The following is a 15,285-nucleotide window of genomic DNA, read 5'->3' as shown; positions in this document are numbered from 1 at the left end:
AAGCGGTGTGAAGGGTGTAATAAGCAGAACAGCGGGAACGTGGAATGGAAATGTGACTCTGCTGTAACCAAGATGTAAGATTTAGGTCATTAATCAAAAGACATGCACCTAATCATCTGATGCATAATGCTACCCCAAGTACATTAAATCTGTATTACTACGGGCAGAACACCATTAAACATTACATGACGCAGAACAGTAGTAGAAGTATTCAAGGGTAAGTACTTTTTTTTCCCATTAATATCATATCTACATAGTGGTCAATAACAAGTAAAAGAGAATTAAAGAACAAAAAAAAAATAAGTAATTCGACATACTCAGAAAGTCCATTTATATACAACAGCAAGAAATGACTGCACAAATCAACACTGACAATAGCCCATAATGATTGTACAATCTCTTGATTTGTTCCAAAGATTTACAAATTGGCCAAACATGTACCCTTGTGATTGCTATAGGCTTATTACCATATTACAGACACAGGACAGGGATGGGGAGACACCTACCTTTAAATGTGACAAACAGTTTTGCAGGAAGATGTGCCAATTGTTGAGGAAAAACTGTTTTTGGCTGACACACAACAAGCAGGTTATCAGTGGATATAAAGCCTGGGAATACAAAGGGTTACAAAAGTTAGAAAAGAGACATATGGCCATTATAGTGACGGGAAGGAGAACATCGATCAGACAAGTACACTAGAGTTGAATACAAGGTCACACAGTAAAAAGAATATAGGCTTTAGGCACCACATGTACAATGATACCTATATCCCTGACAGTACTAAGACCTGTGTGTGTAAACTAGGAATCTGCCTGGTCTATGTATATCTTAGGATTCAGCCACAAACTAAATCCTTGCACAAACGTCTATGTTCAATATGAAATAGGGACCAAATAGATGGAGGGTCCCGAACAGCAGCATTTAATCTGCCATTGTAGCTCCTGAAAGGTAAAATTCAGTCACGCACAATAAACCAGCATCAATATCACAACCTGGATTTAATCAGTTGTAGTAAAATTCTGCAAAAAAAAAAAAAAAAGAAACACCTGTAGACTTGGCAGAATGCCAAACCAAACCCATGTTCCAATCATACCTAAAGCGGTGTACACACTTAACGATGTGTGTACCCAGCGACACGACGGACGACCGCACACATATCGGGCAGCCGATACACATTACATGTTATGGTGCCCTGACCACCCGGTATGTCGGCAGCAGCCACATCCCGCTGAATGGGGTTGTCAGACGGATTGTCAGATTAAGCTACATGTATGGCTGAACTGGAAAATGCGACTGACGACGAAAAAGGTAGATCTCTTGGTCGTTAGTAGTGCGTACACACTGGCCGATGTCGACGATGTGTTTGCCCTATTTCCTGGATCGGACAACATACTGTCTACATATTGGCTAATGTGTACCCAACTTTAATCAGACACGTTTACTATCACATTAATGGGTTCCCCTGAAAGCAGTCAGTGGCAGTGTAGAACTTATATAAACTCCCGCCCTCTTACATGAATATATGCCCACATTAACTGTTCTCACCAGGGAATGCTTCTTTCTGGAGCTCAGGTCAAACGTGTTCTGGTACAGCATCTCCACAAACGTCTTTAAGCATGGCACATTCACTTCATTTTTTACAGCCTGGAAACAGATCAATTCAAGTCAAATGAATGAACATTAATTGCTGCAGTCTGTACAAGAACCTTCAACCATGATGCTACATAATATCTGCCTATTGCAGAACTGTTCTCATCATATTTCAGATAAGAAGCAATTCCTTGTGTCACATATGGCCAAGTACAGAAGCTAATTATGAAAGGGATATGGGTAATATGCTGGCATTGGGTAGTGCGACCAGTGCCATGGCACACGGCACTGCAGGGCAGAGGGCGCTGTTTGGGCCTGTCAATTTTCCTGTTTATTATCATTCTCACTTGTAGTTTCCTCTTCTTTCATCCCCAGCATCCCCTGTCCTCCCCTATCTCTTCCCATGGCCCTTTTTCAGGTGTACTATCTTATGTCCCTATTTAAAAAATAGGAGGGGGGTCGCTAATGCTCTCTCTGGCATAGGGCACGCTCTGGCAGTGCTAATCCTATGTTGTCCTTTCTTTTTTTTATTAATATACATAGATGATTCTTATTTGTTTTTCCAAACATGTAAAATAAATCTGCCACAAATAATTGCAAATTGGATCTAAATCTTTTTTTTTTTTGCAGGTCAATACACATTTTATAAATCTTTTTTGCACTTTTGTTTTTATTTTCAAAGTGGTTTATAAATGACCCCCATACCTCAAGAATAAATATACACTATAAAAATAAAAAATAATATAACTTACAATAAAATAAGTCCCCTGCGAGTTAAGCTGCCCCTGCGCCCTACTAAGATTAGTCCCATGCAGGCGACATACATGACAACAGAAACGGGCAATTAGAATGCGCCCTCCAGTGGCAGAATCACTAAGACGCTTGCAGATTTCACAGGATACATGCTTGCATGTCCTAGCTAAAGCTTAACTGTTTATTGCAATGGAAAACATCAGCAATTCCCTGAACAGCTCTCTGCTGTGTAAAGCAAATGACTATTCTGATCCTACAGCTGCCATTATTAGGTCTCATAAAAGCAAGATGTGTTTGTGATTATCACTCATTGGTTTGGCACACTGGTTCATGCTCACATAAGATAAGAAGAATCCCCCCCCACTCAGACACCATTTTTTTCACTTAGTGTAATGAATACTTATATTGGCAGGATCTAGCCAATCGCAATAGCTAGGAAACTCCCTTCACCTCTGTTACTGTGCTGACTTTGCTGCCTTACTAAAATACACTACACTGTGATTCACCTGTGTGACAGTGTGTTATGGCTATAATAGCAGTCCACATGCTTTCCATTCATAGTTCTAATATGCTACAGTCTCCAAATTCTGCAGCACTGTCACTCCCCAAATGTTTCCTGTATCCTCTAGCAGGACACCAACACATGTCCTATGATCAAAGAGGCTCATTCTGAGGTCTTGCAAACATTTTATTAATAAAAGGCTCAACCTGATGTTAAATGGTCTCCTTGATTGATAGCCCTCCCCCAATCCTGGTTCAGAGTTTTAGGCATGTATAATTGTCTCTCACTGCATCTCGGTCACTCTCTTACAGTACAACAAAGGTCATTATACCCGATGCTACATTTCAGGCCTCCAGGGGCATTAAATATTTAAGAGCCATAGTTCTTCAAGGTCATTGTGCATGTTTTAGGACATGATGGGATGATGGCTTAGATGAACTCTCGCAGAGTAGTTTATCCAAGTCCTTTGATTATCTATCTATATGCGCACACACACTATACAGTATATAACATCTATATTATATATCTATTCTAAATGTTACCATTCTACTAGAGTGTAGCTTGAAAGAAAGAGATGAGGTGCGAATGACTTAACAGAAAAACAAAACAGAGTTCCTACTACTGATGACAACTCCACAGACAGGTTATTACAGCTCACGTTTCTGCTGTGCCATCTACTATGTTCCCGTGTGTTTACATGTCATCAGTCTCCTGTATCAAGTGTGATGTAACACCTGGGTGCCACTTCCTGGCTGGACACAGATATACTGGTTTCTAGCAATGCATGCTGAGACACAATGCATGTCTGCATACTCCTTCTACCCTCCCGGCAATCTTCCCACCATCCATACTGTGCCCTGCCTCTTACAGACAGGGGAGGTACTCCGTTACAGTGCCTGTCACAGTTCTTCCCACCATCCATACTGTGCCCTGCCTCTTAAAGACAGGGGAGGGAACTCCGTTACAGCACCTGTCACAGTAACATTAGCACAGCGATTTGGTCCATCAGACGCCTGGAACGGGATAGTGCCAGGCGGAATATAAAAAAAGCCGGGCGGAAGGCCCATGATATTGATCCCAGGAAAAACACTGTCTTTATTAAAAATAACATTTTGCTTTAAGAACATATAGTTAGTAGGACATTAGTTATGTCTGATGTTAATTGCTTATGGAAGGAATGCTGATAAAACATGAAAACACTCTGATCACAAGATTTACTTACAGCAGCCACAGGGATGAGGATTTCTACAAACAGACCAGCAAGTGCATGTTTTATGTCCTTGTCTTTCACTTCCAAGAAGTACTGTGCACATTCCTTTCAAGTACATAAAAAACAAGCAGTAACAGTCATGTTAACCTTCTATATCGTGAATATACAGTTCTACAATGTAAACAATCAAGTATGTGACACTGAGATAGAAGTACGTGAAATAGCAAAGGACTATACGGTTATGCTCTGTATTAGCTGTAGAACATTTTAGAGATTAGTGGTTCAATAAAAATCCAAGAAGCCCTTATTTTAGTATATATGATATATACGTGTTGTCTGCTGCATTTATCAGGGCAAGTATAACTAGAATAGATTTAGCAATGCTCAGTAAAGGACAATGGGAATCCGTTATTTTGCACTTCAGCACTTATTAATATAAGTGGCGCCTGCCACATTCTCCTAATCACCTATAGTCCAGTAACAGAACTAAGATAACTCAAATTAACTAACAAAATAGCAGAATATTCTATTCCATTATCCAAAGGTATGCCATTAAAAAACACTAAAAGGCATACATATAACAATTACCTGCATAAACTGAAAAGAGGCTTCAAAATCTTCAACAGGATACATCTTGACTCGGAAGAATTTCATGCCCATGATTAGACTGATGATGCTTTGCACCACATGGGGGCTTTGTTCCTTCTGCCGCAGTTCTTTTAATTCCGTGACAAACTTCTTCCTCACAGCCTGAAATCTAAATGATGAAAAGAAAGCAGGAGGAGTTCCAATTAATCCTAATATAACAGTCATGCCGCAAGATATTCTCTCCTACCGCCTGCTGGATGAGAACGGGGGATCCACGGCCATTTACTAACCCCTAAACATGTAATAAAGCACAGCTAAACAAACCCACTTGACATGAGCTCTTACTTGGACTGTGTAAGGATGCCTATAACTTCTGCATATAAATCTGCAATAATGTGCACATTCCCAGTGTTGGTTCCTGAATACCTGGAAACATGAAATAAACAGCAAAGGATTAATACAGAAACATCTATATATACAGAAATGTGGCTCGAAAAGAATGGATTAATAAAAGAACACTACAGAAAGACTACTGACTAAGCAGGATTTGATATGTCTTGGAGAAATTCATTATATACATTATGAGTGTATGTAACAAATCAGAAAAGTATTACCGTGTTTCCCCGATAATAAGACAGTCTTATTTTTTTTTTTTGTTCAAAAAAATACCATAGGGTTTATTTTCTGGGTAGGTCTTATATTAATTATCATTGACAGCAGTGCCCCTTATGCAAGCCCCCTTGTAGAAGTGCCCCTTATGCAGGCGCCCTTGTAGAAGTGCCCCTTATGCAGGCCACCCCCCCTTGCAGGCCCCCTTGTAGAAGTGCCCTTATGCAGGCCCCCTCTTGCAGGCCCCCCTGTAGCAGTGTCCCTTATTGCAGTGCACTTACCTGACTCGCCGCCGTCCGGGATGTCGCTCTCACTTTCGAGGGTAGGTCTTATTATCGGGGAAACGCGGTAGGCAGTGATTTAAACCAGTCCTTAAAGTATACTGATTTCCGGTACATAGTGGAGGCAGCCGTACTGTGTGACCCAATGGTCAATACAATGCATATATAATTCATTAAGAAACCATGTCATCACTGGGGTACCACATCCACACCAGTGGTCCATAGTGAATGTATTGATCACAAACTGGCTGCCTGCGTTGAGATTAGGTCTCAGCTATAACTTTTCCACACTTTGAATCCCAAAATATGACAATACCACAGGGGTATACTATGAGCTATACACCCAGATGGTCATAAAACGGTCCTTCCCAGTAGTACACATCTTTCGTGGTCATTAACAAAAACTTCTTTGAGGTGTCAAGGGCAAGTAATAAATAATGCATTTAAAATGGCCACGTCTGATTATAAAAGGCCATTTCCGAATATGCAAAAAACTAGGCACAAATCCCTTTTCTGTTACTTCCTAAAATTGCAGCTATTTGTATGGGTCAGCATGTCAAGGAGGTGCATGGGTGTATTCTGCTTGGAGGAAAAGGAAGGACTTGGCATGTTCTGATTAATGTAGACTAGGTTCAGGAATGTGTGTGTACCTTTTAGGGATGTCACACTCTGGCTGGTGAAGGCATAGATCTGATGGAAGCTTATACTTTCAATGTACCCCCTCTTGCACCATGTAGTTTGACTTTACACCGGAAACTGCAACTCATAAAATGACTAATGTAACAAACTAGACGATATGTCGTCCGATCCCACGGATTGGAGCGGCTTATCAGGTACATCGTCTAGCGTGTACCCATGATATGCGCGCTCCCACGGATCGTCGGCGTCATCGCCCGTTGGATCAACTGCAGGGATGACGGGGTATGTCGCTAGCGATGTCATGCTGCATGACACGTCCCTCCCACGTCGGACCCGGCATCTTGCCAGGTCCCGATGCTGGCGATATCGCGCTGGGTACACATTGATAGTAACCAGGACGATGCTGTGACCCTAATTTAGATGCAGTGACAATAATTTAGCTGGAAAATGCATTTCTATCTGGCCTTGGATTTTGCAGTTGGTCAAGCACAGCATGTGCACAGAGGTGTATGAACAGATTTCAACAAAAGCAAGTGTCCTGCTCCCAGCTATATGTAGATGTGCAAACGTCCCTTACACTATTACAGCGTACTAATACACTTACACAGTGTACTAATAATCAACTGATAATTTACCAAATAGGTTTTATGCTAATGATCAGGGTAACAGCTGGGTCATAAAGATGAGAAACCTCAACCTGACATGGTATTCTGTCATATAAAAATTATTACATATGTAAATTTATATTTCACAAACTTTATAACATCCTACTGTATTACAATATGGTCTTATTGTGTGTAAACATCTATTTAAGAATTTACAGGACTTTGACAGCAGACTTTGATGATTATACAGGTTTACAATTACTGTGACTGTTAGAAAGCTTCACAAAATGACTTTACAACCCATCGTTTCATTAATGAACATATATGCCATCATTAGCTAAATGTATATGCACACAAACTGATAAGATTATACAACCCCGGTATATTCAGCCACAACCATGATCACACGCAAACAAGATAAGGAAAGATAAAATGCGATACTATATTTTTCCAACAGAAACTGAGCTCTTAAATGAATATGGGAAAATCTCTTTAAAAATATCATAGGGAAGGGTAGGAAAAAAATCTATGGGGAACAGAAGGAGATGAGAGAGGAGGAAGAGGGAAGAAACAGGAGGTAGGGGGTGGGGAAGAGAGAAAGAGATTGGGTGTGTTAATACAAGTGTCAGTGTGTGCACGTTTCAACCAGCCAGTGACCTTCTCCAAGGCAGGGAGTGCGGGAGATTACTGAACAGCATAAACCACTTTTGATTAAACCTCACGTATGACTGAAAACCAAATTTTGCTAACCACTTCAATACCAAAACAGAATCCATCCATCAAAATCTTCCTATCAAGGCCTCTTCTGCAATACTTTACCATCCAATCCACCATCTGTATTCTACTAACCTTATATCTGGAGATCTGGGTTAGGCTTCCTGTCATCTTCTCCCCATTCATCTCATGGCATCTCAACTGTTAGGCTAAATCTCTTCCAAGGCCTACTGGCATCATCCATGTTTCTCTCCACCCATGATGTTCTCCTTTTCCTTTAAATAAGTCCTAAACTCGCCTATTGCCAAAATAAAAGAAACCCTCTCTAGTCCCTGCCTCGATCATCAAATACTATCCTATTTCTGTGCTCTTGTTCACCAACTTTTTAAGCAGCTTCATTATAACCCACTTATAAGCTCTACTCTCATTAATTACCTTGTTAAACCTCTGCAACAGCAGTCCACTTCACTACAGATACTGTCCACATCAAATTACTAAATGTGTCAAGGCTTCATGCTCCTGCTTGGCACACCTCTCTGCTGTTATTGACACTGTTAGATACACTCTCTTCCTGTTGGGCCAACAACTCTCTCACCGTGGACAACACCACACTCTTATCTATTCCTCATTGCTCAGTCTGGGTGTCAACCCTACCTAAACTACTTTTCTTCACTACATGTGCTCAATCTCTTTCCTAAACCTGTTACTTCTATCTTTGATACATAGATAGGATTTGACCCTTTCTCACCTTTCACAATACCAAAACTCTCATCCACTTTCCCATTATCTCCTTATTCGGCTGCTGTATCTTTTTCCTGTCTGTTCTCCCATTCAACAGTCTCTCTCTACTTCAATTGATCCTCCATGCCATAGCAAGTTCCACTTACATCTCCCAACACCTAGATAATGCAAGTCTCATGTGGGCCATACATATATGGCCTGACTCCCCGTTCTGTCGACGCAATAAAACACACAGTTAGGCTAACATTAATGATCAGTGATCTGTCGGGGAAATTCAACAGGTTGCAAATCCCAGACTCGCCAACTCCGACCATTTTCAAGTCCGAATCAGGGAATCTAGAATGTCCAATATGTTGGATTTCTCTGATCCCCGACCCAGACAGAACGGAGAATTGCTCTGATACAGGCTAGATGTATGGGCCCCTTTTCTCCTCCACCCTCAACTACAAGCACTCAGCCACTCCTCTGATTGTTACATCTCTAACCTCATCTCACTTTACATTCACAGCTACACTCTTCGCTCTGCCAATGACTGATGCCTAATTTACCAAATCCCAATTCCACCTCCAAGATTACTCCCTTGACAATGCCCACAGATGAAACACTCTTCTACTCCCATTCATACTCTCCACCAGCTCCAAAGGTTTAAACACCAACATGTTTACAAGGCCTACCTGGTTCCCTCCTAATACAACACTTGAGGGCCCAGCTTGCTTCTGTCACCATCCTTACTTCGTGATGCCAACACCCCACCGTTTCAGCCTCATCCCTGCCCATTATTTTGAAAATTCAAATGAACATAACCCTTTTCCTCCTGTCCTCTCATCCACTTCTACCAATCATCTCTCTTACATGTTCAATGCTACACTTTATGTTCACTTGTACCTTACCTGTAATGTCTTTTATGTTACACTATGTTTTTTAGTATTACTGAACTCATATTTTGCAGTTTTGCCTTTGCTTGTTCAATAGTTTGCATGTTGCACCCATTTCAATATACAAATGTATTTATGTACTATGTTCTATTTGTCTTCTACAATGCTGCAGGGCTTTGTGGCACCTTAAAAATATATATATTTTTTAAATAGATATACGGTATGAAAACACACGTGACTGGTGAGCTCTGACAATCAGCTAAAATTGAAAAACTCACACTTTAGTATTACTTTGATACACGCTCCAACTAAAATTCTTAAATGAAGAAACCCAAAATCAGCACAGAAAAACAAACACTCACCCTTCTTTGTGTTTAAAGTGCTTAAAAGCCAAGTTGAGAACTTCTTGTATAAGGGGGTCTGGGACTGGGTGAACAGGAATCTGCAATGCAAAACTAAACAGTAACCAGCATGAAATCATAAAAAAACTGATTGATACATTTTCTAACTACAGTAAATGTGAGAGCGTTACAGAACCAGGAGAACCACTCAGCCGACCATGCGGCATGTGAAGAGTAACAGGAGCACAATCCATAGCATTTCTGTAACTAATCTCTTATTAAAATTGATAAAACTTTCAAACTACAGAATTGTAGACACAAAACGTACGGCAATCCATATTCCATCCGTTTATAAAATAAATTTAATAAAACGTGGTAAACAGGCAGACAATCAGCATTACTAACACATGGCACAAGTGGAATCACAAAGAAAACACAAAAGATGGACGTTTACCTGTTTTAGGACCTCTACTAAAACTAAACAAAAAATAAAGTCTACGGCCAGGTCTCTTCTTTCAAGTAAGTAGTCTCTCTCTCGTTGCTGCTCATCTCTGCAGAGTACAGAAAGCACAGGACAGTCAGAAGACATATTACTGCCAGTATAGGTGTGTTGACTTATAATAACAGTCATGTTATTATTACATAACCTCTGGAAATAGGACATTATTGGATAGATTGCTAGTCTGACATGGAATTAGAACTTGGGCTGCCCCAAATATTCTTCAAATTAGCAGACCATTTTACTGGCACTCTCAAAATCTGGTGGAAACATTTTACCTGGTAAATGCAGTTATGAATTAATAAAGTTCTTATCCCGTTCCATGTGAAAAACAGTATATTGTACCATGAAATGAGTACTCACATACATAGCCCACTACAATGTGTGGGGGTGTCAGGAGAGAGTTGTATGGGAATATGATTACAGACCAGCCAAACCATTTCATATGGGCTGGGATACGGTAGATGAGCGCTGGAGTTACTGTCACAGCCATGAAGTATGGAGCTGCCAACATAAAACTGGGACAGAGTTTCCAGCTTATGGGGCTGGTCATGGTACCACCACTTATAAATAATGTTCAGCCAATACCGCCACAGACAGTAATCCCGGTCAGCCGTAGTGCTCTATGATTTCTAAAAATTATTTTAAAAACTTTCTTTTTAACCATTAACGTGATTGATTTGTTTAGTTGCAAAGTGAAATGACACATTGAGCTTCTTACCCTTTTGATTTTGTGCTAGACCGAGGCCTGTACTCGTAGGACTCATCTTCAGTTCCATTTTGGCGTTTATACCAGACAAACAAGGTGCGGAGTAAGGAGGGGAGGCAGTGCTCTGCTACAGAGCTCATACAGCTTATCACCTGTGAGGACAAGCAGTGCACAGTGAATGGACACAATATTCACAAGCCATAAAGAAAATAAGAACAATAAAAAATAATATAACACTATACAGATGTGCCCACATACATCTATCCTCCGTGCGCTACAAGTCGCGCCACACAACACGGGAGCTCAGTGTGATTCAGTAGCGCCGAGCATCTTTTCGTGCATCTTATGTGTATGATGATGGCGGATATATAGCGCAAGCAGCTTCTATTCATTAAAATGATATGCAGCATGTCTATATGTTCTCTGAGCGAGTGTATGCGAAATGCTACGTTACATTGTCAGCGACTGTAACACTGTAATGTGGTGTTTAGTATTCAGATACACCCGCAGACGCACAGAGAACATAGGCATGCTGCACATCATTCTAATCAGCAGAAGCTGCATGTGCTAGCTATTCACATCGTTGTGCGATTAAGACGCACGAAAAGACGCTTGGCACTAACGAGTCACACCACGGCATGGCGCGATTAGAAGGGCTGTTTACGACTAGAAGGGCTGGTTACCGCGCCATGAGGCTAGATGTATGTGGACCCATCTGTAAGTACATTGCATGTGGCCTCTGTCACCCAGGAGAACACCATGGTATGTTTTGGAATACTTTTGCGCCAAAAACAAATAGTTACTGTAAAAATGTGACACTTCATGGAAATGCGTTGATATTGCTGCTGTAAAAGGTTTCATCCTAAAGAGGGAATTCAATTAGCCGTAATAAAATAACTCTTCATGACTTCACTTTTCAATCCTATTGCCCATAAATGTCACTTTTCTCCTGTATGTGCGCTCCCATTTTTTGCACAATTCAATAAGTCCTCTGCCATCATTCGCGTGATAAATCTTGCATGTTACAGGTGAAAAGTATAAAAGGAGAGATCGTTCTGTACCCCCCAAAACAGGCAAACTAATATAGGATAACAGCATAGAAGTCTATCAGTGACAATAAAAGTATTTGGAGTTCTTAAATTATGTCAAATAGCTGTTATAAGCATTTTTCTCAAACAGTGAAAAAATTATAGAAAGTTAGTGGGGTTTTTTTGCAATATAAATGCTCTACCTAAATTAGGGGTGTATAAAAAATGCATTTGTTTCATTTCAAGACACATTTAAAAAACCCTTCAAAATGCACCTGCAATGTTAATAGCACCTGTCCCATTCATACAGCACCCCCATAAACCTGTCCCACATCAATTAACCCATTTTCCTGCAATTTGCCCATTTTTAACCCAAAAATGACATGTCATTATTAGCCAAATATAATCACCTTTAACAAAATATTTTTGCCTAATAAGCCATTAAAGACGGTATCCCAGTCCTTCTTAACCAAGTCCTCACATTTTTACCTTAAAATAGGGGTTTTCCCCAACTTTTCACCTGCTCAGGAGGTGGGGAAATGTATTTTGCATTAAATCCCGTTTAGAATTATCGCTAAATGAAAAGTGTGATCTATTTTTTCTGCACAAAAGTCACTTTTAAGCACTAACCACAAAAACGGGTTATCGATGGTAATTGAATTTCCCCTAAGTAAGCAAATCATGTTTAAGCAAAAACCTTGTAGTTTATCAGGAGATAAGTGTTTATCAGTAAGTATACATGTTAATATTTATTGTTCAACACTGCACTGAACACAGATAGCAAAGCTTGGAAAGAGATCCACAGTGTGTAGCACCTTAGCTCCCAGTAAACCCGCAAACTTTCTAAACACCAGGCATACTATGACAGACAATTTGATATGTTGTTTATGTCACCATCTCAGCAGAATATATACCAAGTAGCTAGATTGCTAATCACACCTGCCATCCCCATGTAACGGACTGAACAACAAGTGACAGCACTGCATGTGCAGACAATGCTACTTAAGGCTGCACTACCACATTTATTCGGAGCAGACCCATTGATTGAATTATCTCTATAAATCCATTTTTACTGTATATAATCAAGGCTGGAGTATTCAGTGTAATAATATGGGCTATCTTTTTGTTGTACACAATGGGACTCTAGCTAGGAGGACACAGGATATCTGAATATCTTTACTAGTCCAGAGTGCTTTTACCGTAAGACTGTTATCCCACCACGGCCCTAATTGTGTGGAGTTTGTATATTCTCCCTGTGCTTTCGTGTGTTTCCTCCGGGTACTCCGGTTTCATCCCACACTCCAAAAATATACTGGTAGGTTAATTGGCTACAAACATAAGTTAACACTAGTGTGTATGTGTGCGCGTGTGGTAGGGAACATAGAATGTAAGCTCCAATGGGGCAGGGGACTGATGTGAATGGCCAACTATTCTTTGTAAAGCACCGCGGAATATGTGTGTGCGCTATATAAATAACTGGTAATAAATAAATAATGTGTCACCAGGCTCAGACAGACAGTCCTGGAAAGGGTCTAGGAACATTAGAATGAATTTACATTTATGGAGTGGCCAGCTCATTTACAACATCTCCATATAATTGAGGACCTGTGGGTTGAGATGGACAAGTACAGGTATAGAGCCACCACCAGATGTCTAACAACTGTGGGACAATGGAGGGCAACATGTTTCGGCATCTCTGTGCCAACCCTTCAGCACATTGCTGACCAACTAACTTAAGCTATGTTGAGGGCAGTGAGAGAACAACAAACTATAAAGTAAATATCCTGTAGACTGTGGCCACTCAGTGTAAATTATTTTTGTAGGACATAAAATTATTTTATTAATATGAAGTGTATTCCGAACAATGTACAGAAAGAGAAATTTGAGAAGAACCGGCAAAATTGACTGATAAGGTTCAAGTGCAAATATTGACACTATGAAGAGGTCTTCACACCAACAGCAAAGCAGCTAATTGTTCGCAGGATGGGAACTCTGCAAAGGGAGCTTACCATGAACTTCTCCATTGGTATCACACAATGGGGATCATTAATCCTCCATATTATATTCAGCTTAGATAGACCCAGATTGGATATCTGCATTGATCTTAACTTTGGATGCTGCAAGACCCAGACACGTACGTGGGGGTTCAGAAAGCCATATAAAATAATATTGTATAATACATAGAGTACATGTAAATTAGAATATTGTTCTTCCATTTTGAAAGTGCAAGTTTCCCTAGATAGAAAAACTGCATTTACATTTTCCACAAACTGCCTGGAAGTAAGGTAAACGTACAAAAACTGATAGGTCCCCCATCCCAAATAAAAACACTTTAAAAATGTATCCAAAAATGAAGAATGTGTGCTGGCCCTATCATGGATGTATTTCCCTGTAATTAAGACAGATCAAGCGAAACCACTGGCAATTCTGACCCTAGGGGAAAATGTCTATATGCAGAAAATTACAAAACAAAAACAAGGTGTGGTGTTAAATCAATTAAATATGTACTCAACCATATTTCATCAATCATATGTTCTATACAAAACAGAAAGATGGTATGTATTACAGCTATAAATCATTACAAACCTTGCTTAATAGAAAAATACTTTTTACAGAACAAACAATTGTAACCACAGAAAGACTGGTGACTATAGAGGTCCTACATCGGGCGTTTTATATTTTAATTTATTGTACATATACATTAAATACCAATTTGTTATGCAGTGCACTATGATGTCTCCTTCTCTTACGTTTTAGCATTGAAAATGCACTTTAAAGAACTGCGGGATGATGTGATGTCTTATATGCTATGGCTCAAATAGGCTATTTCTGGGTACGGGGCTATTTTGGCATCACATTTTCTGCATGTGTGTGTGTAATTATATATATATATATATATATATATATATATATATATATAAAATATATATATATATATTATATATATATACACATACATACATACATACATACATACACACACATATACATACACACACACTATTTCGAGCACTCTGGAGTAGGGATGGCCATTGATCATTTATGGTTAGCAACTATGGCAAAGAGCCAATGTTGCTCATTTATCGATAGCTGAAAGGAAGCCAAAGTTTTGCTTTTGTCCATTCCTCACAGAGCTTAGCCCTGCCTACCATTCCCCATAGGAGGGATTACCACTGATGGGTGCAAAACAAAGTTTCCCCCTGATATCTCATGCCATTGATGTTAAGCACCAATGTCACCATTGATGGTTAACAAATCAATATCCATCCCTACTCTGGAGGAGGATCTAAGGCTTGTAATGAGAGAAGTTTGGGCAACAGGTAATTCATAGAATGCCATTCATTGCAAAAAAACTATTAGTTACAAACTGTCATCAGTTGGTTCTGTTGCAATTCAAATCACTTGAATAGAATTACAATTGTTCAATTTGTACTCCATTGTGATCAACAAGAATTTTCATTCAAAGAACAGTATTCTCTATAGCAGAATGATAGCTGTCAGGTAGAATAACCAGCACATTTTGTCTAATGCTGGAGGACACATTAAACAATTGTAGTGCTATTCAAGTTATTTGTTCCGCAACCTGTTGACAACATTTGTA

General features: G+C 39.8%; 1 protein-coding gene across 8 annotated transcripts in view; it reads right to left on the bottom strand.

Moving 5' to 3' along the window:
* Positions 1–15,285, bottom strand: part of FRYL (FRY like transcription coactivator) — a 310,032-nt gene that overhangs the window by 113,494 nt on the left and 181,253 nt on the right. For all 8 annotated transcript variants that reach the window (XM_088475243.1, XM_088475244.1, XM_088475241.1 and 5 more), the window contains 8 exons: positions 10,669–10,808; positions 9,903–9,999; positions 9,470–9,549; positions 4,989–5,069; positions 4,644–4,812; positions 4,068–4,160; positions 1,546–1,644; positions 507–608 (listed from right to left, as the gene is read on the bottom strand). In XM_088475243.1, the coding sequence (XP_088331369.1) occupies positions 507–608; positions 1,546–1,644; positions 4,068–4,160; positions 4,644–4,812; positions 4,989–5,069; positions 9,470–9,549; positions 9,903–9,999; positions 10,669–10,808 (861 nt within the window). The remainder of the gene's footprint in view (positions 1–506; positions 609–1,545; positions 1,645–4,067; positions 4,161–4,643; positions 4,813–4,988; positions 5,070–9,469; positions 9,550–9,902; positions 10,000–10,668; positions 10,809–15,285) is intronic.

This window comes from Taudactylus pleione, unplaced genomic scaffold (genome assembly GCF_031769625.1).
Source record: "Taudactylus pleione unplaced genomic scaffold, aTauple2 ptg000169l, whole genome shotgun sequence".
Classification (NCBI taxonomy): Eukaryota; Metazoa; Chordata; class Amphibia; order Anura; family Myobatrachidae; genus Taudactylus; species Taudactylus pleione.
This window is presented reverse-complemented; position numbering and strand designations above follow the sequence as displayed.